Source organism: Myotis lucifugus, unplaced genomic scaffold, assembly GCF_000147115.1.
Source record: "Myotis lucifugus unplaced genomic scaffold, Myoluc2.0 scaffold_26, whole genome shotgun sequence".
Lineage (NCBI taxonomy): Eukaryota > Metazoa > Chordata > Mammalia > Chiroptera > Vespertilionidae > Myotis > Myotis lucifugus.
In genome coordinates, this window is record NW_005871074.1 from 206,405 (window position 1) to 231,448 (window position 25,044).

The 25,044-nt window shown below is 37.4% G+C and overlaps 1 protein-coding gene across 1 annotated transcript in view; it reads left to right on the forward strand.

The window, feature by feature from the left end:
• The window catches only part of DLC1 (DLC1 Rho GTPase activating protein), a 362,233-nt gene that overhangs the window by 71,912 nt on the left and 265,277 nt on the right, over positions 1 to 25,044 (forward strand). The window contains 3 exon segments of the mRNA XM_014453591.2: positions 16,255 to 16,384; positions 16,387 to 16,403; positions 21,187 to 21,330. Of these exon segments, the coding sequence (XP_014309077.1) occupies positions 16,255 to 16,384; positions 16,387 to 16,403; positions 21,187 to 21,330 (291 nt within the window).

The following is a 25,044-nucleotide window of genomic DNA, read 5'->3' on the forward strand; positions in this document are numbered from 1 at the left end:
TTGCTGATCAAGGGCACATACCTGGGTTGCAGGTTCAATCCATCTCTATCCCCTGATTGGGATATGGGAGGAAACCAATCAATGAGTCTCTCTCACATTTATGCTTCTCTCTCTCTCTCTCTCTCTCTTCCTTGCCCTCACTCCCTCCTTCCCACCCTTCCACTCTCTCTGAAAATCAGTGGGAAAAAATATCCTTGGGTGAGGATTAAAAATAATAATAATAATAAAATAAAAAATAAAGTTATCAATTTTAATAGTGATGATAATCTGTGTGAAAATTGATTTATTTTGGTCAAATTTAGTAGCTTGTTGAAACTATGTGACGATTGAACTTAAAGCTTGAAGGAGAAAATGAGGCCAATCAGAGTATCTTTCTCTTTAAACAGATAGGACAACGGAGGCCTGGGATTGGTCCTAAACCAGCAGCCGGACATCCCCCAAGGTGTCCCAAATTTCGAGAGGGTGCAGGCTGGGCCCCCCTCCCCATGCACGAATTTTGTGCCCTGGGCCTCTAGTAGCTATGATAAAATATTATCTATGAATTTCTAAGATATGGTAAAAAATAATTATTTCTTTTGACTCATTTTCTATAGTGAGTATTGTAGGAAGCCATTATATTTTATCTCCCAGATCTTTTTATTTCTGTATCTTCTCTTAGGAATTTATCAATCAGATGACCCCCTTCTCTCCACTGCATCTGCATCACAGTCACATCTAAATGTTCAGATAAGCCTATTAGACCAGAATCACAGTTGTAGGAAAGAGGGGAACTTGAATTTCCAATTAGCTCCCCAGGTAACTTCTGTGCATTCTCTAATTTGAGAACTATTGATCAAAGTAATCCTGCAGCCCTGCCAGAGTCTACTCTGACCTCTTCCATATACTGGTTTACTGTGTGATATATTCTTTGAAGAAATTGTTCTATGTCTTTAAGAAATTTTAAGACCACAAATTAGTCCAATGTTTGTATTTCAAAAATGAGCTAAGTCCTCAAGAAGTGTTTTTTTGCTGCCCACAAACATGAAACCAGAAAATGGAAGAGCCTAAGGAGGAAAAAAAAATTTTTTTTAATTTACCTAATAGTAATAAGATATGTCACCTGTCCTCAGAACCTAAAGTGTAACTATAAGACAAGAATATTGGAAATAAAATAAGAAACAAATAGTAATACAGGTTATATTGTAGTATGTGCTTTGGGGTGACCAGGAAAGGTTTTATAAAGAAGGCAGAGCTTGTGTTAGGCTCAAATTTGAGTAAGAATTATAAAGAAAGGAAATATATGGATGGACAGCCTGTGCCCTTACGTGAAGGAGGAACTTAGCATGGCATATGAGTAGACTAAGGAAGAGACCGTACTAACTGAGCCTAGCAGCTCTGGATGAGGGAAAGGAGAAAAGGAGTGTAGATTGATGGCTTAGGAGCATTGTTTGGAGGAGCATTGTATGGAGGAGCATTGTATGCAGGAGCATTGTATGAAGGAGCATTGTATGGAGGACCATTTGAAGAACAATATGGGTAGTTTTCTCCTGACCTATTTCCTAATTCCTTAAACTTCCCAATTCTCCTTTCATTCAGAAAATTTTTGCTAAAAGACTATCCAATAAACAGGAGCAAGTGACCAGGCAGAACTCACCGGCTTTCCAGAATGGCAAACCCTGGGGAAAATGCCGATGGGGCTGGGAGCAGGCAAGCAGTTCCACCACTGCCCTTCATTCCAGTGTGATAGGCTGTGATGGAGCTGGCACAGAGATCAGATCCTGAGAAAGGCAGAGCTGGGCCCGAACAACCACATGGCATTGCCGAACCGCGGCCTCCAGCCTGTTCTTTGCCGCGTGCCTTGCCTAGGAAGCTCCAACCTTTCCCCTGAATGATCATGGGGCTGGGGTCCGTGATGGCTCAGTGGTTTTGTCCATTTTGTCAGCATTCCACTACCTTGAAACTTAACAGAATTTCTCAAGGCCAACATCAGCAGTATCACCATAGAGTTTATTAGAAATTCTAAACCTCAGGCCCCATTCCCGACCTACTAAATCAGTATCTGCATTGGAACAAGATCTCCAAGTTATTTGTATGTGATTAAAGTTTGAGAAGCACTGCCAGGCTAACGGAGCTCTGTGGTTGACCATCAACCTATGAACCAGAGCTCACGATTCAATTCCCGGTCAGGGCACATGCCTGGGTTGTGGGCTTGATCCCCAGTGTGCAGGAGGCAGCCGATCAATGATTCTCTCTCATCATTGATGTTTCTTTCTCTCCCTCTCCCTTCCTCTCTGAAATCAATAAACATATATATTTTTTTAAGTTTGAAATGCACTGCTTTATTAAAATTGATTTCCTTCAGCCATGCGCTACGACCAGTATCCGGAGAGCTCTTCAGGGGTCATTTCCACTCGGAAGGCCACCCTGTAGGAAGTTCGCCTTGGATAACTTATTTCTTACCTCTCAGACACATAACAGATGGAGGGAAGGCATCCCACAATCTCCTGGGGTGTACTTCTCTTCTGAACTCAAGTCACCCTGGAGTAGTTGGTCAGCATTCCTCAAACTGATAGAAAAACAAACAAGTAGATAAAAGGCTTTCATGCTCAGATATGAATGAAAAATGTTTAGTTAAATAAAGCTATATAACTTTATTTACTCCATGAGTTCTCAAAGCTTTCAGTGTGAAAGTAGACATTACAATGTTTCAGTAAAGAATTATGGAAAGTAAATTGCATAGGAAACAGAATTTCATAAATTTATTTGATGATTCATTTTTCTCAAGTCAAGCCTATTAACATATCAAATTTAAAAATCCCTATTAAACCCTCAAATAACAATTAGAGGAATGTTAAAGTAGGGCCACGTGTGCACTTGAAAAAAAATTATGAGTAAAGTAGAACACATAGCAGCATCTCTTGCCAATGATGTGTTTCCTCATCCTGTGATTCCCGGGGACCCAATGAATGTGTTTGCATCTGTCATTCCTGTTCTCTTTTGCCACCTTATTTTTTCACACCAGCTCACACCCATATAAAGACCTAGAAATGGCTGAAATGAAAAAACTAACAAGAAATCTAAATGCCTTTCCTTCCCGAGCCCTAAATTTTAATCATATTCGCTTGTTCCCAAAAGTCATTTGCATATGGGTTTTTTTCTCTCTGTGACCAAACTGGAAACTCTGCTACTGGGTTCCTAGCCAGATTGTCAAGCAGTCAGTATATCTCGTGATCACCGTGTACTTAACATTTATTAGGTGCTTTGAGAGGGCAAAAGCATAAGAAGACATTATTCCTAAACTGAGTTTCTCTGTAACAAGAGCAGAAATTGTGCAATGCTCAAGACAAAGGCATATAATTTAAAGGTTTGTTTAAAGGTCAAATTTATTTCTGACCCCAAGAAGCTCCCAAACTTTTTTAAGAAAATAGACAAAAATGACTAAGAGAACGGGGCCTGTGAGGGCAGTGGGAAAGAATTGTTTCATTCTGGGAGAAGAGGAAATAAGAAAGGAGTCAGAGGGAATGACTAATAAATTAGGCCCTGGAGAATGAATATGGCATTTCCACATGAAGTAGGAAAAGGGGTGAATTCTGAGCTGAAGAGTAGCACAGATTTCAAGCTAACAGAGACAGAAACATACTGAGAATGATTTGTTTAATCTTTACAGATGCTAAGAAAATTATAGTATTAGGTGTGGAATTACGTTGCATTCAGGAGAATGGTGACGCACGTTGGAAGAAAGGAGAAATGGGTGGAGACTACAGTGATCCTCCGGAGCGGAGCCCATTGTCCTTGTATGGGACGCCTCAAGGATAGGACAGAACAGTCCAGTGTTGGGACAGGGCCCTAAGGGCCAGAAACTGACCAAGAGCTGTGAGAAAACCTTGATGGGAGGGGCCAAAGTTTGGGGGAAGCAGCAGGATACCTAGGACCTTCCCTATAAAGGGAGGCATTTAATTGGGCGGACAAGGAGAGGAGTTGGGAGCTACTCACCACATTTGCACAGTCGTGAAAGAATAGCGCAAGGCGTGTGGAATCAAAGCAAAGAGCAAGAAGTCCTAAAGTACCAATGAAAGTTAGGGTCCCATCTGCATCAGACAAAAGTCAGGGGAATGAATACTTAAAAGTGACAGGTATAGGCTAACACTGGACAAATCTAAGGAAAACCTATGATACTACAAGAAACCGACAATAGGGCCTCAATGTAAGTAACTGCAGGAGGAATTGAAGGAAATCCTAGGGGGACAGGCAGATGTAGGCAATTTTCAAAGAGAAGGAAAGAAATATACAGACTCGGGCAATATTAGTACAGGAGTCCCTGGAAGATACTAAGTACATGGAAAAACAGTGGGACACAGATCTCAGAGGAGAAGGCTGATTTTTAGACCTACCTTGTCCTTGCTAAGAAGTGTCTCCCAGGCCTCCATTGTCCTATCTGTTTAAAGAGAAAGATACTCTGATTGGTCTCATTTTCTCCTTCAAGCTTTAAGTTCTATGATCCTCAAAACCAAGATGGCACAGAGTGAGAGAAAAGCAGGCAAAGAGACTGAGATTGAGGTTCATTTGAATACAGAGAGCGTGTCAGAGGAATTTTATTTGAGATATAAAAAGAAAATACTTATTATGATATAGAAGTTAAGTATTCAGATAACTAAAAAAGACTGGCATGCAATTACCACTGCGGTTGATGCTAATAAAAACCCTGCACATCTGTATAGCAACGTATAATTGAAAAAACAGTATCGAGACTCAGAAAATAAGGGAGAAGTAGTTTGTTGAATATATACTACTTGACAGTTAATGTTAAATGCTTATTTACATAATAACTATAATTTCTTTATTAAAAATTGACTGTTACTTAACAGTAACTTGGAGTATTAAGCATGGACAGCTACTCTATTTGTACACAGTCAAATTGGTCTATTCAAAAAAAGGGGGAGAAATAGTTTTTAGGGGACTGTAGGGTGATTTTGCTTTATGTACACTCAACTACCATCAGTTTGAACATGGTAATGTGACATTTTGCTACAAAATGGTATAATAGTGATTGTGACCCAATACTTCAAAAATTTCAGCAAAATGCAGCAGTTTTATTCACCAGGAGGATTCGTCATTCCCCACGTCCCCTTCTGCCCAGGCACAGTCCCTCTTTCCAGTATATGAGCGCGTGATTGAGAGAGTGAATCACTGTCTACTGTACATTAATCTCAAAATGTCAGACTGTTCGTGCTGCTGGTATCCTTCCCACCGCTGCTTGTTTGTTTCCTGCATTTTCCTCTTTGGCTGAATGAAAATACTCCGTCCTGTGAACTCTGAGAGCAAGATGTGCCATTCTCTTGACCCACCACACGGCTCCGTCAACATTGATTTGAAACAAACCCTCTAGGGCTGTCTGTGTTCCTGGCAGCGTTTCAATACTAACATGTGGTTAATTTTTTAGAGGGTTTTTCTTCCCCTTCCTGTGCTCAAGAGGAGCCGGGGAGTTTGTGGGAAACAGCAGCTTGATTCGCGCATCTGTGGCGCTCGCATGTTTCCCTTGGAGATAATGACCCTTTCTTCCCAAGGCTCGTTCTTCTGCGGCACGTTGTGTTCTAGAAACTCCGAAGGAGGAGCGTGTCCTAAAATCTTCGAGGGCTTTTCAACAATATTCTTAGACGTGGCATGGGAGGGAGTTCATGGAATTCTCATAACTCGCTCCCTCACAAAATTTAGCAATGAATGCATATGTGTTATATTTATGGCCACTTATACTCAGTATGCATTGGCCATTATGTTAGTCAATGCACAAGTTGCTTGTTATAGGTACTTGCTCACAGCAGGTCAGTTCGATCAAGTAGCTAATTTCTGCCCAAGAGAACAAAAAATATCGTAAGGCAAATAATAGAGAACTGACTTTTTTAACCATTACTGTTAAGTTTTTCCAGGTACGACAATAAGTAATTTTATTCCGTTCTAACTTCCATAGTTCATATAAACTGTCTGATGGAAGTATTGCTATTTTCAATGACATAAGGAACTGTCACCTTAAAAGTCCTACTAATGGAATAAAGACATTTCTTAGGATGCTTTATGTTAGGACTCAACCGTTGGCCACCAAGAACAGTGAGGTGAAACCTTATTGACCTAGCAGAGGACCCTCCTTATCGGCTTCTAGAACATCTCTATTTCTGCAAGTCACTTAAATGGTATATCTAGGTTCACCTTGAGATAGACAGAGGAAATATTGCATCATCAGAGACCCCATACAGAAGTGACCCTGTCCAGGCATAGGGACTGCGAAGAGAGTAAAAAGGTTGCATTTTCTTTTCCCACTTTCGATATATTTTTCAAAGACATTATTTTCCTTATAAAAATAGCATAAGGAAGATCTGGAAAAGGGGAGTTGGTGGGTGAAGAGAAAAAGTGGAAAGATAATATTCATGGTAAGCTCAGGGGACAAGGCAAACCAATACAGTTCAATCTAATACAACAAATCTTTAGGTATGCTGAGTATATATCTTTCATTGTGCTTTGCACAACACTTTAGCCAGAGTTAGTCTCACACCACCGCTCAACTCAAGCAGAATGCAAACCTGTTGTTAACATGCTTTATGTCCTATTATATCACAGCACACCTTGCACTTCCATGCCTTCCGTCTTCCCAGTCTTACTAACTCTGTTTGTCTTCTCTATGAGTCTTACCCCATTTCACCTGAATAGAATCTCTTTTTTCCCTTTTTTTTTAATTGTTGTTCTGTTTAGTTTTGTTTGGGTTTATTTGTTTGCTTTCTTTAATAGAATTTTGTTCTAACACTAAACACAAAGTCATTCCATTTACTTGTAGCTGTGTGCATGTCAGTCTACTAAGTGTTATATAAAATTCTTGAAAGAAGAGAGGATTTGTTTGATCTCTTGTACACAACACAGTGTTATCTATATAATAGTTGCTTAATAAATATGGGGGGGGGGGAGTTTATACAACCACCTCCCAGAAACCAGGACTAAACTTGCTAATGGGCCAAGAGTAACTTAAACATTCAAAAAGAAGAGACTTACAGTAGCCAAAATACCCATCTGTCAACTAATGTATGCAGTTATCATGTGTAGTTTTCCAGGGTATATTTTAACCTTCTCTCCAGCTACCTTCTCCTTAAGTCAAAACCTAGGATACCAATTGTTTCTTGATATTACTAATCTTAGACAATTCTGTATTAGGAAAAACACTGCATGATACTTAAGGTCCTTTCCAGCTCCAAGTTACTACTTTTTGGTCTAATCTTAGACAATTCTGTATTAGGAAAAACACTGCATGATACTTAAGGTCCTTTCCAGCTCCAAGTTACTACTTTTTGGTCTGTTTCATTATTTTACCACGAAAATAGAATTTTATCACTAAGTACTGTTTCATCTACCTTGGGCTTCTGAGAAGAGTGATACTGTATTGTCCTAAACCCCACATACACAGAAAGTTTTTTTTAATTATTGGTTCAACTCTCTCTCTCTCTCTCTCTCTCTCTCTCTCTCTCTCTCTATATATATATATATATATATATATATATATATATATATCAAACCATAATATTTTAAGAAAACCTGAATCCCATTTTTAAATGCCATTTAACATTATTCGTGTAAGCTCTCTAACTCATAAGCCTTATCGGTCACATTTTTACTTGTACTTATTGGTGTTTATATGATTGATAAGCCACAGAATTACTACTCATCATAGGAAATAGGGGCAAATCAACTCCACAAGAGACTCACATATTATTGAATTTGACCATTTGAATTAAAAATCATATAAACATTGGGTCCCTTTTATGATTACATAGTTTTTATGGAGAACAAGCAAGGTATATAGATAAGGAAAATGCTTTCTTCAGTGTGCTAGATTCCCTAGGCAGAAATTTGGGTTGAGTTATTACCATATTGGGAAAGAAGAAGGCATTGTTTGGTTTCCTTATGCACAAGAGAAAGGCAAACAAACAGGTCTTAATGATCTCAGGGAATTAGAGGATGAGTAACCTCAAGGTTTTGGAAGCAAAAGGCTATTTTTCAAATCTCCCTTTCCCTAGAAATGTTATACCACAAAGACGTTTTAGAGTGGTGAGTCTCGTAAGGACACAAACAATGAACCACTCTCCTGCCAGCACATTTTCTAATCAGTGCATCTGAAAATTCTCTACAATTAAAGAGAAAAAGTTCCCATTATAGCTATTCCTGCTTTTTTTTCTCTAGAAACTTTGACTTTTAGAGATTGGCAATATTATCTTGATGATCATTAAAAACTGGGTCTTAGTAGGCAACTAATTGTGACTTAGTCCAAAAATACTGTTGAGTCCTACTATGTGCATTCCTGTGCTAGGTACTTCAGTGGTTACAGAGAAGCATGGGGCCCCGTCTGTTCTCATGTGAACTTTAAAAATTGATTAAGGAGACGATTTGTGCATGAAATGCTTAATAATATAAGAGAACTACTGCTTACTAGTTATTCTTTTTTAAATTAGTAATCATTGAGAAAAGAAAGAAATATTTATGTTAAAAGTAAATTATATACATCCTGGAATTTAATTGTCATTTATTTTTATCCATATTTAAAAAAAAAAAAAACAAGGATGGGTATCCTTCCAGATCTTTCTTTTGTGCTTCTGTATATATGCATAAAATATAGAAATACAGAAGTTTGCTGTGTGTGCATGTAGAGTGCTTATTTGGTACCTAAAGAGTTTCATGCTATATGCCCTGGCCCATGGCTCAGCTGTTGAGAATCATCCAGTACACTGAAAGGTCTGTGATTCAACTCACAGTCAGCACACAAGTCCAGGTTTTGGGCTGAATCTCCAGCGGGGGGAGGCAGCCAGTTGATGTTTCTTTCTCTCCTCTCTCCTCTCTCCTCTCTCCTCTCTCCTCTCTCCTCTCTCCTCTCTCCTTTGGAGTGATGAAAACAGTTTATCTAGACAGGTGATGGTCCAAGACTGCATTTGTTAAACCTCATCCAGTTGTACTTTTATGTAAATTATACCTTAATAAAGCTGACATTTAAAAGCTAAAAAAAGAAGAAAAAATAATAGTTGCTTAATAAATATGGGGCGGGGGGAGTTTATACAACCACCTCCCAGAAACCAGGACTAAATTTGCTAATGGGCCAAGAGTAACTTAAACATTCAAAAAAAATACATCCTTACATATAATTACATATTGTCTCTCTCCTCTCTCCTCTCTCCTCTCTCCTCTCTCCTCTCTCCTCTCTCCTCTCTCCTCTCTCCTCTCTCCTCTCTCCTCTCTTCCCTCTCCCCTCTCTCCCTCTCTTTTTCTCTCCCTCCCTCCTTCTCACTCTCTCTGAAAAGCAATGGGAAAAAATGTCCTCATGTGAGGATAACAACAAACAAAACAAAGCAAAAAAAATAAGGCACAGATGTACCTCATGTGATAGTAGTGAACAAATATATAAAAATTGACTATAAACTTCTTCATCCCCAGAAGATTTAGTACAAAACATTAGCACAGCGGTTCTCAACCTGTGGGTCGCATGACCCTTTCACAGGGGTCGCCTAAGACCATCAGAAAACACATATATAATTACATATTGTTTTTGTGATTAATCACTATGCTTTAATTATGTTCAATTTGTAACAATGAAAATACATCCTGCATATCAGATATTTACATTACGATTCATAACAGTAGCAAAATTACAGTTATGAAGTAGAAACGAAAATAGTTTTATGGTTGGGGGTCACCACAACATGAGGAACTGTATTAAAGGGTCGCGGCATTAAGAAGGTTGAGAACCACTGCATTAACAACTTAAGTAAATCTGCAATTCTAAAATGATCACAAGAGCAGCCTCACATTCTTCACCATTTATTTTGTTACTAAAAAACAAAACAAAATGGCAAGTCTTAGATTTGCCTAGGATTATAACACTGAATAAGATACTGAGAAAAGAACATTTCCATTCATTGAAGTTGTGTAACTAAACTTAAGAGGCAATTACTGTTTATTCATTCAATGAAACAACCATGTCAAAGACCTCTCTATTGGAGTGACATTGTACTTAAAACTAAGGGTTTCCTCTGACATCCTGAGGCAGGGAAGTGTGTTAAGCCAAAGGAGTATTATTACATGGGTCAAAAATAGAATTTTCCGGAAAAAGCACAGGATTCACAGCTACATTTGAATTTCAGATAAACAACAACAACAACAAATGTTTTCGTATAAATATGTCCCAGGCAATATGGCCCCATACAGTATTTGTACATATGCCAAAATTAAATATTTTTGTTTTCCTAAAATTTTAATTTAATTGCTCATGCTATACTTTTATTGGCAATCCTAAATGCAAATGAGAACAAGCATGGAATATTCGAGAAGCCAAAGGAAGTTCAGTTCTTTAGCAGACCATTTTCCAAAATATTGTATGGTTTATGGGAGATTACATCACATAGTAGAAGGGTTTGTTATTTTGATAATTTTGTAATTTGATATGCACCAGAAAGATATGATTATCTCTACAGCATTTATATATTAAAAATCCACCCTTAACTGTAAAAAGGTGAGTCTAATTAAAGAAAAATATTAAGAGATATAGAGTGGTGGTCCACAGGACAACTGACACTTGAGGAACATGGACAAGATCAGGGAGAGTGATGAGAGGTAAAACTAGGTAAGTTGACCAAAGCCAAGTCAATATAAGACATTTTTTTCTAAATTAAGTCATTTTTATCAAAAAAATAATAAATTTTACTTATGTCTTAGTTTGTTGGGAAGGAAAGGCCTCATTATATTCCTGAAAACATTTTATGGACTTTTAATGTTAAATAGATATTTTTCTTATGTTTTCAAACCAGGAAAAAGTCCTGTCTCCTTTAATACCTGAACCCAAGCAGAGAACTATTGAGAGCAGGGATGGGTTATAGGAGTCAATGGGGAAAATGGGGATCTATGTAATACTTTCATCAATAAAGACTTTTTAAAAAGAACTACTGAGAATTGCAAACAAACAAAAATTAAAAAAAAAAACACTGCAGGGATTTTCAAATACTGCTTTGTGTCTGTCAATGTATTAAGTAACCCTAATGTCAATCTCCACCTTTAGCACTTAAAGTGAAAACTGGTTTCAGAACACATACCAGATTATTTAGATACAAATGATATCCCAGTCCCAAAAATGGGCCTTTGAAGCCAGTGGAGGAAGATTTCCCTGGACCGAGGAATCGCTGCCCACACAATTCTCTGCCTGGTTCACACCTGCCTCTTCTGAGCATTCTTTAGGACCAGCTGCAAAAACGTCCTTTGAAACTATTCAGGAGCCTCTGTGTGCAATTTACAAAAGCCCCAGCTCAGAAACGCTCCATCCGAAGTCTAGTTGGAGTTTAAAAATCAAGCAAAGGAGAGACCTATTTTCTTCCCAGGCCTTATAAGTGGGAGGAGATAAATAGAGAGTGAACATAAACATTCAATATAAGGCCACCATTTACATTTCAGTTAAAAGATTCCTTGCAGCAACTTCAAATGAGGATTACTTGTCACTCTTCACCACCTAATATTAAAATGATAGTGGCACATGTTATTCGTTAAAGATAATATGCAAAGATTTTGTGGTTGAACAGACTATCTCTGACAAATAGGAAATAGTTGCTGGTTTGTTTTCTTACCTCCCATTCTACATAAGTTGCAGCTTGAAATGCACCAGAATAAAAAATTAAGGCTGACTTTGTTTAACTTGCCTAGAAATTCTGACATAGGATAATTATATTAACTCTATCTTACTGTCGATTCAAATGAAAAATCTTTACTGCTTGTGAAAAAAAAAAGAGTAAATAAACTTCTGGTTCTTTAGGCAGGATATTATTTTAAGAAAGGAAAGTCTAGAATGAGGAATTTATTGTCAAATAAAATGTATAACACTAATATGAGATTTCATACTAGTCCAGCTGGCTACAGATCAAATAATTCAGAAGGAAGTTGAGCCAAGTCTTTTGCTAAAAGGTCCCTTTCTTTCACGGGGGAGCAGGGAGCATGACCAGCCCAGAATAGCCAGTAAGATGCCTATGGAATCAAAGACAGTGTAGGAGCCAGAACCTTGGATTATGAATCAGGAAGTCTTAGTTCTATTCCTGGCCTAGCCTTTAATTTATTACGGCTGTCTCTGATGCCACAACTCATTGACAAGCAGAACATTCAGGCAATGCTGTATTTGCTCAGCCAAATATCCACTCTTTGGAAGCATCTGGGTGTATTACTGATTTTTTTTTTTTTTGCTTTTCTTCCAAATACTTAGATTAGGAAAACAGCCTGTGTGCCTCTGGGGGAGGCACGCACCCCCCTTCACTGGTCTTCATATCTGCCCAGTCTGTAAAATACCTGGTCATTTGCATCGCCTCACCACCCCCCAATTGTGCTGTGTTCTGTATTGTTCAATAAAGAGCGTCTGAAGAAAGAGGCGGGTTGGAATTCTCTTCCCCCAATGCAAGGAAAGAAGGGTAGTATAGGCCCCTGTTCAGAGGCTTCCTGGAGAGAACGACCCCCTGAAAGCCCTGTATATCTCTCCCTCAGATGCCAGGTGATCAAAGTGGCTTCACTGCCCATGGACCCAATAGCTGTTGAAATAAATAAGGAGCATCTTTCAAATTTCTCAATGAGCACCAGGTGGCTTAGCCATATTAGGTTTTGATAACAAATCAAATTGAACAGAAGTCTCTCTCCTGATTTGACTAAGTAGCCACTGACTTGTGTCTGAAAGAGATTTTTTTCCCATGGTAGCTGCATATATTATCTATACCTTGACAACAGCTGGTTACATTCTCGAGACAACAGGATGTTTCTGTTCTTAGCAGGACACAGTCACATATTGGGAAAAGGAGGCATAGATCATACTGTCGGTTCAAGGTCAGCTCACAGTCCACTAAACACTGTTTCTTCATTCAAAAAGCAGATTATGGCTATCCCAATAAGAATAGCCTGCCCATGTTCTAAACAGGCCCTTCATCTTAGGCTGCATTAAAAAGGGTATAGAACATGATGGGGAGGAGGGTACTTGCCTCCTCTGCCTTGGTCAGAGAACACATACAGTAATATGTTAACTCTGGGCACCAACCATTACTTGGGTCATAGACAAAATTTTATCATGTCCAGAGAACAGTTGACAAAACTAGTGAAGATTTGGAAGCATGTTATATGTGAAATAATGAAAAGAACTGAAGATGATCCACCTAGAAAAGGTAAAAGTGGGCATAACTTAGTTCTTCAAATAATTGAAAGGCTATTTCAGGGAACAGACACTGTTTATGCTATCTAGTTCTGCAGGAAGGATCTGGGGAGTTAGAGGAAGGCAGAATTTGACTTTGTAACACTCCTAAAGATTGTAACTGTACAAATACGAAATAGGTAGCTTCCTAGAGAATGATATATAGCACATAGTACATGGCCAATGAACATGTCTTGGATAATTGTTAAGTAAAGACCTGGACTAGATGTTTTAAAGGTTTTTTGCAATTGATTGGACCACCCTATACAAAGTGAGACACTACCCCCAAAGTTACTGTGTATCTCGTTACCCTTTTTATTTTCTTCATATATTTGTCTTGTTTGAGAATGTGTTAATTTTCATTGTTCATCTTCTCATGGTTGACTATAATATTCAGGAAAGCAGCGATTTTATACTTGTTATTCACTGACGAATATTATATCCCTTTAATAGTGGTTAGATACAGCTATGACTGCAGGAGAGAAGGAAGGAAAGATGGGAGGGAAGAGAATTTGGCATTTTGGCCTTGATTTAAGGGGTTTAAGTTACTGAAATACTGAAAAGTTTGTTAATAGGCAGCTTCACTTCTTAAGAAGTTAGTTTCTCTTCATGGATGGGAATGACAGCATGCAATGAAAGTTCCACTGTAGAAGTGAATGTAGCCAAAATCTGCAAGTGCACATTTCTGTTTTCAGGCATAAGCTATTTACTGGAGCTCAGCCATGGACGTATGAAAGGTTAGCACCTTGAAAACTATTAATACTTGAGCTTTAAAAACAAGAACAATAATATTTATCCAAAGCATCTGATTTGTAGTCAACTCTATTTCGTGAAGTTTTATGGACGTGTATGTAACATGTGCTACTGACCTGTGTACTTGACACTTCAGGCTGAATGTAATGACTGGTGATGAAGGAGAAGCATCATGAAGGAAAGGGAAAAACAATAGGCTATTTCTCTAAAGAAATACTGCAGACCAGAGCTGTTTGGTTTTATTTCTTTTGGCAAATCATTTCAAATAATTTGATGTTCAGCCCATGGATTTGAAAGTGGTTTTAAGGCACAATCTCAACATCCAGTTAATTCAAAAACAAATTGTTTCTGAGACCACTGCTACAGGATATACTGCTTTATCCAACATTAATTTAGTAGCTGGAAAAATATCGAAACATATTTTCTAAGGCTTTGGGAGGTGTTATTTCACTGGCTCCTATTGACTTCATTATTCTTATCCCTGAAAACATCTTGCATGGGCAGTGTGGGTAATTGGACTCTATGTGTGCCAGGTAGAAAAATGTAACTTTTGTGCTTGAAGATGTTACAACTGGGAAGCAAAAGACAGTCACACAAAAACTGTGACTAAAGAGATGCAAAGAACAATACCTTGTCAGACATCTTTGGTTTTAAAGGAAAGGAATTATACAAGCAAACACATTGAAGGAATAATTAAGGGGACTTTGAGTCTTCTATTCAGTCAGAGTTTTCCATTTTCTGGATTATCAAGAAGAGAATTAAACTGAATAATCTATTCTTAATTTATTCTCAAAATTAATGTCTTTGACATTAATCTGTTAACGAAGCACAAGTTTAGCTTAATCATTAAGTTAATATATAGATAAGCACAAATAACTTATCTATATATTAACTTAATTAATGATTCTTTAACCAACTTAATCTAGGAAATCAATTCTTTGATATCTTAAAGATAATTCTTTATAACATTAACAATCTGCTCTAGTTGTTTGAGGTACAGAGACCCCTATAGAATTAGATTAATCCATGAAATTGCCCTAGTCCTTATTCTTTTATGGTTCTTCCTAACAGTGGCTTGGGAATGTAGGAAGATTAAAAGAAAAAAGTCAAAAAACAAACTAAAAGATCTGATTCAGATAGTCAGCTCAGTCATGCCACTAGTAATGCCGTCACCTAAGCAAAGGCTCCAACCTGTTCCCTTATACCCACACTCTTTAGGCTTCTGTTGTGATTTCTTTCCCTTTGAGGTTGCCACTGGTGGTCCTTTCCAAGCTGATTTCACCTAGGTAGATATCTCAGACAGATGAGAAGATGGCAACATGAGTCACAAATGATAATTTCCCTCAAAGGGTTCTCCCTGAGTCCATTGCTTCCTCAATAGAATCTTACTACGCTTTTCCTGATCTTTTTTCCCCCCAATACTCTACCCAACCCTGATACCTTACACAACACACAAGGAATTTAGAAGATTTCTAATATTAGTTGACTTGATTTGAACATCCAAGAATAGTAAGCAGTCATGCCCAAATAGCTCTAGTAAATAAGAAGCTTTAGCTATTTCTATAAGCAACAGTATTTTCATTAATATATGTCTATATTATAGAGAATTTAGAATGAGTAACCAACATAATTTACAAAAATATATATGATTGTGTGGGCTTTTTTCAAAAGTTTGTGAGTAGGAAAGAAGATTGCTAAAAAATATTGACAATAAAAGCTTGAAGCAACACTAGGAAAATGGCCCCATGCAAAAAAAAAAAAAAAAAAAGAAAAAGAAAAAAAAAAAGAAAAAAAAAGAAAAGAAACAAAAACTTGTTCTCTGCCCAAACTGAAAACCTGCCTCGTTTGATTTGGTTCCTATTTTTTTCCTATACTCAGAAGTAGCCTTCCAAAAATATTCTCTAATGTGTCCCCTTAAATGTCTAACCACAAATAATTTAGTAGTATGTTACAATGGATTTGTCCTAGACAAGAGAAGTATAACTTTTCCTAAGAATAATTCATTGGAAAGTCGTACATATGTATCAGTGCTCATTGATGTTGTACTTCCTTTTCACTGTGCCTTGATCCAAAGGGTATGCATTTAATATTCATGTCAAATGCTTTCTTGGCAGTTGGTTAGTATCTTCCCAATGAAGAGACCATTGATGGTGCAGAACAGAACTTCTCTTTCCCCTTAAGTAGAAGACTGCCTATTATTCAGTGTCCTTTTTGTCACATGGAAGAACAGGGCACTGCTTATTCTTTCCAAGAAATGGCCTTTTAGATTCATAACAACATGTTCTGTTCCTCAGGAAATAAAAGAAGATCGAGACAGGGCGCGGCTTGACTCCATGGTGCTGCTAATAATGAAACTGGACCAACTTGACCAGGACATTGAGAACGCTCTCAGCACCAGCTCCTCTACATCCAGCACACCAACCAACTGCGGCGGCACGTCCCTGTGAGCCTTCCACTTTCTACTTCCGTTCCCATGAGCATGCTATCGCTTTACTTCATGCAGTCCCTCTTACAAATGAAACATCTTTGATGGCAGCATCTACCCACATGCGACCCTAAACATGTTCCATAACACTCACTCAAATACTTCTGTGTTTCATGCAGTCATAAGAGAAGGGTGCGATTCAAAAGAAAATGGTTATTATTAGTTAGAGAGAAAGAGGTTCACTCTGGGAAATTATGCCTCCTAAGTGATTAAATCCTCTTCATATGGTTGTTTCCCTAATTATCAGTATTCAATGATATGCTATAAACACAATTAGCAATGTTATGTCTATCTTATTTAGTATTTTATTTCCAGTGCCTACAAATTTATATTTCATGTAGAAGATTATAAATATTTGCTGCATGGATGAGTGGGTGGATGGATGGATGGGTGGATGGGTGGATGGGTGGATGGGTGGATGGGTGGATGGGTGGAGAGACCCATCCAGAATACTACAAGAAAGAATTTAGATCAATTTGAAAATACTCTAAAACTAACTCAGTGAATACAATAAGTAGGGCAGAGGTGATAATTTTGTTCTACTGTGTATTAATTTTATATAAGATGTACACTACTCAGAGATTTTGACACTCAAAATTTGAAAGACACAGATTCTGGACTGACTATACACTTTTCATATTTAATATTAGTTCCATATTAAATGGCTTATATTTTGGAAATTAGCAAATGTGATGGTAAATGTATTTATAATTAAGCCATGCATTCCTTTTCAATTAATCTGTTATTTTCATTATGCAATAATGAACACATTAAGTCAAAAAATTATGCATTTACCTAAGAGAAAAGGGACAGACAATCCTATATATAAATTTGAGCACCTTTCAAAATAGAACTGTCCTATATCAAATCTTTTCATTAGTATACAGTAGTTCTACAGTTGATTCTGTAGTTATTCAATACTCATTCTGACTGTGGGACAGAATATTTCAAAGTCAATAAACAAATTAAAATAATTTTAGTATTATTTTAGCATATACTGGATATTATTATAAGTTTTTGACATATATTAACATATTATTCCTCACAACATTTTTCAAGTGAGTTAAAAGCATGGAGAAGTTAGTAATTATATGTATCAGAGACGGGATACAAACCCAGCCAGTCTTAATCCAGAGCCATGTCATGTGACCACTACACCACACTGTTTGCTCTAGTTGATTATAATGGAAATCTAATAGCTTGAACAAAAAAAAATAATTAAAAGTGAATATGAAATGAAATACTTCGACCAGAAAGCCAGTAGAAATGGCATTTTTATTTTTGCCTATAAGCTCTGGATAATTTTTTCATAGCCTTCAGGATTCATCTCAAATATTTTCTTTACAGTGAAGTCTTCCCTCAATCTCCTCTGTCTTCCCAGACATCAATTATTTCATCCCTGGTGGAAACACAATGAAAGTAGTCTGAAGACCAATAAGAAGGGATGTTTAAACTTGTTTACATAGGAAGGGTATATAGAAGTATCCTACTCATGTTCATAAATATTTTTAAAGCCAGACATAACCATATTTTTCAATAGGAGGTCCTTAATCCTTAGTACTTCTTTGCTATTAATGTAGGCATAGAACACATTTTCTCTTTTTAAATTGTCTGGTGTGAATTGTTCATCTCTTACTATCTCTTTATTCTCTCCACTTTCCCCTCTACATTAAACTTTACCCAATCCCCAAATATGTAGGAGAAAACCCACAGCTCATATTTCTGCTAAATACAACTCCATATTGTTGTCTTCATGTCAGAGAATAACATAGCCCTTACCTGTTAGACATGTTCCTTTGTTGAATAGTAAAGACAAAAAAACAGGAGCAAATGTGGGTGATGATTTTGGAATTTGCCTATCTCTATATCTTCTACCTCTCTTTAAAATATAAATTGGATTTTGTATTATATGTCATTCATAGAATATCACTACCATTGCCTAATAAGGGCTCATTCTGTAAATCAAGATCTACTTCCAAGTATTCTGTTCAACAGATACATGGAAAAGGCAAAGTAATATAGTAGAAACATTATGAACGTTGGGGTCTGCAGGCCTGGGTCCAGAGGGCAGTTCTACAGCTAAATGTCTGAGAACACAAGAAAATCCTTTAATTTTTTTACCTTCACGTTTGCGTGAAAAGGAGATATTGTTTCCTACCTAATGGCTTGTTGGGAGGAGCCAATGAAAGAACGTATGTAAGATGCATTGCACAGGTCTGGCAGAGAGTACAACTGGGTGTTTGTTAATTCCCTTTCCTTCTCCCATGTACTCACTCATACCAGACGCTGGCTAAAAATGAATAAAATTTATCCTGGAGCCCTCAAAACTTCTTTTTGGTCTAATATGGGTTTTTTTTAGGTCATCCCTTGTTTTTTTATTTCTGTTCCTTGGTATTTAAAGCTAATTTTAAAATTCTCTCATCGCCAAAATATTTTCCACAGGCGCTTTCCATTACTTTTGATAATTGTGCCATGGACTAAAGAGATTATAACAGAATGATTATGACCTTGATTGTCCACCAAGAAGCACTGTCCCAGATTCAGAGAAACTCCCTCTGCCGCACCCTCGTACTGCACTGTAAACTTACAGTTTAGCAGGGGGGACAAGACTTGCAATGAAACAGTGAGCTCAGACTGAGATTCCTTATGAGAAAATACTGGAGCGAATTCTACTTCTAATAAAATATTTAAAGAATAATATAGGCTGGAATCTTTAAGAATGTCTGCAAGGTGAAAAATACATATTAAAATAAGGGTAGAGGCAAAGACTTCAAGGAGCTCTCTTGATAGAGCCTAACAAGTTGGGGTCGAATAGATCTGAGTTTTAATGCCAGCTCCGACACAGAATGTGAATTTGGTCAAGTTCGTTGTCTTAAGCCTCGGCTTCATCATCTATCAAGTAATAATGATAACTTACCTTCTACATAGAGTTGGTGAAATTGAGGCAGAAAATAGCCGTAACGTATTGTCTTTAAAAGATAAAACATATAAATGGTAGATTTTTAAAGAATTGTCATTTAACTTCAAAATTATTGTATTGTTAGAAAGATACAAAGTTACCTGTTTATTTATCTAATCAATTCATAAGCAAGGTAAAATTAATGCGAAAGATTTCTGATGTACATGAAGGCTGAATGTAAATGGCTTATACTAGTAAATTTACCTGCTACTTATGCATTTGAAGTTTATAAATTACCTGCTCTTTGTGACTATTCATTTAATGTTGACTCAATTTTAAATTTTAATTAATATTTCTCTTATGGTAAAGTGTTGTCTTTTCCATGCAAAAAAAAACCAACAAGAATTGATTATCACTGACCTAAAATTACTCATGGCATAAGAAATTTGGTTAGGGTTATGTGTTTTACACACACATTTAAAGAATATAGATTCCTTTTTGTATTCATTATTGCTGTATATGTCTTTTTTACTTCTTGCATCCCACTTTTTTATTTTCTATTTTGCAGCTTTATTGAGATATAACTGACATATAATATAGTGTACACTTAGGGTGAACAACATGATAAATTGATACACTTATATATTGCAAAATTATTACCACAATAAGGTTAGTTAACACAGCCATCATCTCATATAATTATAATTGTGTGTGTGTGTGTGTGTGTGTGTTGAGAACATTAAAAAGCTACTCTCAGCAACTTTCAAGTATGTAATACAGTATTATTAACTATAGTCACCATTCTGAATATTAGATCTCCAGAACTTATACATCTTACAACTGGAAATAAGTACCCTCTGACCAACATCTCCCTATCCTTCTCCCCTCCCAAACCTCTGTCAATCACCATTCTACTCTGTCCTATGAGTTTGGCTTTTTTTTAGATTCCACATTTAAGTGAGACCATACAGTATTCGTGCCTCTGTCTGACTTATTTCATGGCCTAAAGCTTTCAAGTTCCATCATGTTCTCAGGAGAGGCAAGATTTTCTTTTCTATGGCTAAGTAATATTTTATTGTACATACCTGTATATATGTAATATTCCATTGTATTCACGTGTGCATATATATACATATATATACAAATATCATATCTTCTTTATCCATTCATCTATCATTGGACACTTAGGTGTCCATTTCTTAGCTATTGTGAATAAGGCTGCAATGAACATAAGGATGCAAACAGTGACTTTAAACAGTGACTTTGTTTTCTTTGGAAGTAGCATTACTGAATCATATGACAGTTCTAGTTTTAATTTTTTTTAGAAACCTCTGTACTGTTTTCCATAGTGGCTATACCAGTTGACATTCCCACCAGCAGTACACAGGTTCCCTTTTCTCCAAGACCCCATCAACACTTCTTATCACTTGCCTTTCTGATAACAGCCATTTTAAATGTGTGAGGTGATATCTCATTGTGGTTTTGATTTTGCATTTCCTTGATAATTAGTGATGTTGAACATCTTTTTATGTACCTGTTAGCCGTTTGTATGTCCCCTTCACAATCAGCTGTTAAATTCCCAAAGTTGTATATTACCTCTTTCTCTAGTATTTGTTTTCTAAAAATCAGGGCCTTGGAAGAGTACAATTGTTACAAAATAATGCAGGATTATAAAACATAATAATAATGCATGATTATGGGTGACACTCAATGTCAGTTGTCAGCAACTCTTTAGTGTGTCAGTGTGTGTTAGAAGGAAGAGGTGAGAAGGTGCTGGTAGCAGGGAGAAAGGCATGAAGAGAACATGTGCATGTCCTTCATATAAATGCATTTTCTTAATAGGACCTGGAGTCCGGATCTGAGAGCGGAGCAGATACCATTTCAGTAAATCAGACACCAATACATTTGTCTTCTAACGCCGAGTCCATTGACCTACCATCTTCCACCCCAGTGACCAGTTCTGGAACCAAACCCAAGTCTACCACGGTAAGTTATAAACGATAGCAGTCACTTTCAACATGAAGTGTGGATGATCATCAGGTAAGAGTTCATATTTCATCCATTCAATGTAGAAGAAATACCCTTGTAGTCTTAGTTGCAGTGACTTGCTAGCACAACCCAGCCTATGCTGTTTGTTTTATAAATGATAACACAAGTGCTTCCTGGTTCCAGATTATGCAAAATAGGGTATTAAATTTTGTTGCTGGATACTCAGAACTTTAAAGAACCAAGAATGCAAAATCTGAAGGTGGCTATCTTTGCATTATTTTCTTGACCATACTGCTTATCAGTTGAAAATTGCCCTCCTAAGCTTAGATAGATAGATAGATGTAAAATCACACACATCAAAAATTGTATGTGGTTATTAAATGACGTAGCTCATGTAACATGCTTAGTGAAATGCTTGGCACAGAATAAACACTAAAAGGGTAAGCTACTATCGTTACTTTGATGATGTTTCATTGACTTGACAGTGCTACCAAAACAAATGAAAAGGAGAATGACCACATATAATATTATAGCACGGCGAATTGTGAATAAAAGACATTTTCCTTTAAGTAAAAAGTTGAACTGCAGCAGGAAAGCAGTATTTGACTCTGAAAGGTAACATTTAAGGAGGAAGTAATTACTACTTCAAATATCTAACGTCCCAGCAGCTCCAAAATAACCTTTCCTAGTTTAGTGAAAATCATAGTGTTGTATTATTTTTTTTAAATGCCCATGTTAGCTTAACACAGAAAAATAAGTTTTTGCCTGTCTTTAAAATAAAAGACAAGTCTGAAATAAGACTCAAAAGAGAATATTGTACTCTGAATTTAAAACATATGGATATGGTCATTTGCAAGCATATCTAGAGCATTTTTAATGTAATAAATATTTATTGAACACCTACTACATGCCATGCATTATGGAGATGATAAAGAATGGGAATAAAACATATTCTCTGTCTTTAAGCAGCTCTCAATCTAGCAAAAGGAGGTAGGCATGTAAAACAATGAAATACAATGACTGCATATCTATATATATAAAAGGCTAATATGCTAAGTATCCCTCCTACCGTCCGACCAGTCGCTATGACGCACACTGACCACCAGGGGCCAGACACTCAATGCAGGAGCTGCCGAGCTGCAGTGACTTGGCAGCAGTGGTTCTTGGATGACACACCCCAAAACCAGAGAGAAGGGAGCCCAATTCCTCACGGGTCCACACAATTCCACCTTTGGCTGTGGGTTATGTTATTGCTGGAGCACTGTCAGCCCCGAATCTGGTTTACTGCACACTTGCATTTATGTTCTACACCCTTTACGACAGCAACTTTGCAGAGTGCCCTCTCGCACTCCAGGACCCCTTGGGGGATGTCAGAGAGCCGGTTTTGGCCTGATCCCTGCAGGCCAGGCCAAGGGACCCCACCTGCCGGAGGGACCTGGCTCACTCCACAGACTCTGGGGAGGGACTGCAGGAGGTTGGCTCCAGGGTGTATCCAGCCCGTCTTGCCCAGTCCCATCCTGCCAGCCACCTTCTAATTAATTTCCTTTCAAGGTGCACAAATCCATGCACCGAGTCACTAGTACTGAAAATAAAAGAAACCAATGATATACTACACAATGCTATTTTGGGGTACACTGAAAAAATAGTGTTAAAAATGATGTGTACCAACAGGCTGACTTCAATGAAATGGCGTGCTTCTTTTTTCTAATGGGTAAAGAAGGTTAAAATGCAAAATTATAATATGAAACTCGGTGATCTCATTTTACCACTTGCTTATTAAGGCAAAAGATAAAAAGCCACTCAATGGTTTTAACGTGAAGGTTTGAGAAACATTGGAGCATTGGCTCTTTTAAGCTTGGGAGGAAGTGTGGCACTGACATATAAGAAGAAAATCTAAAAGAAGGTAAATTACCTTTTAAAGGTATATGCAAAGAGCAGTTCTCTTCACTCTGATATTTATTGCATGTTCCTCTTTGCTTTAGAACTAGAGGCCCGATGCACGAAATTCGTGCAAGAGTAGGCCTTCCTTCCCCTGGCTGCTGCCACTGGGGACCTTGGCTTCCTTCCGGCCACCTGCAGGCACCCGGGAGCTGGGCTTGCCTCGCAGCCCTGGCTTTGTCCGGAAGGTCATCCGGAAGGATGTCTGGAAGGACATCTGGTCTAATTAGCATATTATGCTTTTATTATTATAGATAATTACCATTGGTACCCACTATTTCCCACTGTATGAAACATACATACAGTGTGTCCCAAAAATATGTCGACACACTTTAACGGCTGAGAGCTACACATGCTATTACATTTTGAAAATGAAGTGTATGCTGGCTTTTTAATTATTCAAAGTGTGTCTACATTTATTTGAGACATGCTGTATTTTAGAGTGTGGTCACCTTATAAGTTGTTATAATTTATACAACTCTGTGTAAATTTCCTTAGTCTGTCTTTAATAACTGCATGTTTATAAATGTGGTCAATATATTTCCATTAAAATATATACATGATGCCCTGGCCAGTGTTGCTAAGTGGTTACAGCATCGGCCCATGCACCAAAGGGTCACAGGTTCAATTCCCACGCATGGACACATACCTGGGTTGTAGGTTCGATCCCCAGAATGGTAAGGGTGCAATCAATTGATGTATCTCTCTCACATCAATGTTTCTCTTTCTCTTTCTCCCTTTCTCTCTCTCTCTCTCTCTCTCTCTCTCTCTCTCTCTCTCTCTCTCCCCCTTCCATCCCTTCTACTCTCTCTAAAAATCACTGGAAAAAATATCCTTGGGTGAGAATTAACTATATATATACTAGTATACACATAAAAAATAGTATATATTATTTTTATAGAACCATCTTTGGTAAAGTTTTGAAATGAAAAACATAAAACCATCAGTTTTCCAAGGACTTTAACCACTTCGAGTATTTTATAATGGGTTCTTATTCATGTTTTGCCATATCAGTTGACCAGACTATTCATTCTCACAGGCAAAATTTAAAAAACACTTAAATTAGTTATTGAACAGAAACATTTTTTCATGTACCACAAATCACATATTTACTGAAAAGTTAATGAAATTGGATGTGAGTATGTATTCAGCTGTTCAGGTGTGAATTGTTACCTGGGCACACAATCACAGCTGCACAGTGATGGCACAACTCACTAGACAGTGAGCAGTGAGAGTCATTACGTAATTGACTTGTGCTCCAAACACACTCTTCCACTTCAAGACAACCAAACACTGCTCACCACGTCTAGATCAATACCGCAGGTAGAGATAGACAACTAGACATGCAACTCCGCCCAACTCCTGAGCTATAATTTTGTAAAATCATCTAGCCAGCCATGAGAAGTACCCAGAAAAAAAACACTCCACTGTCAAATGCAACTGACTTTTAGGAAATGTCTTAAAGAAAATGGCTGATAATGAAAGTAGCTTGAAAAACAGGCTTTTATTTTGGGAGAAGGGTTGTTTTAATTTGCGTGCGTGCATTTTATTTTTTTTGTTATTTGTGTTGTTATTCTTTTGAGCACTCCCCTTTTACTACCATTTGAAGATAATTTGGGGGCCATGGATCAATTTTATATTTTCAGTTGTTCCTGAGTTTCAATATTAGAATGGAAAATTTTACCTATTTTATGAGAGATTAAACAGATACTTTTCCCCTCGATTTAAGCTCAGAGAATAAATAATGTTAACAGCAATCTGAATACTTCAGGG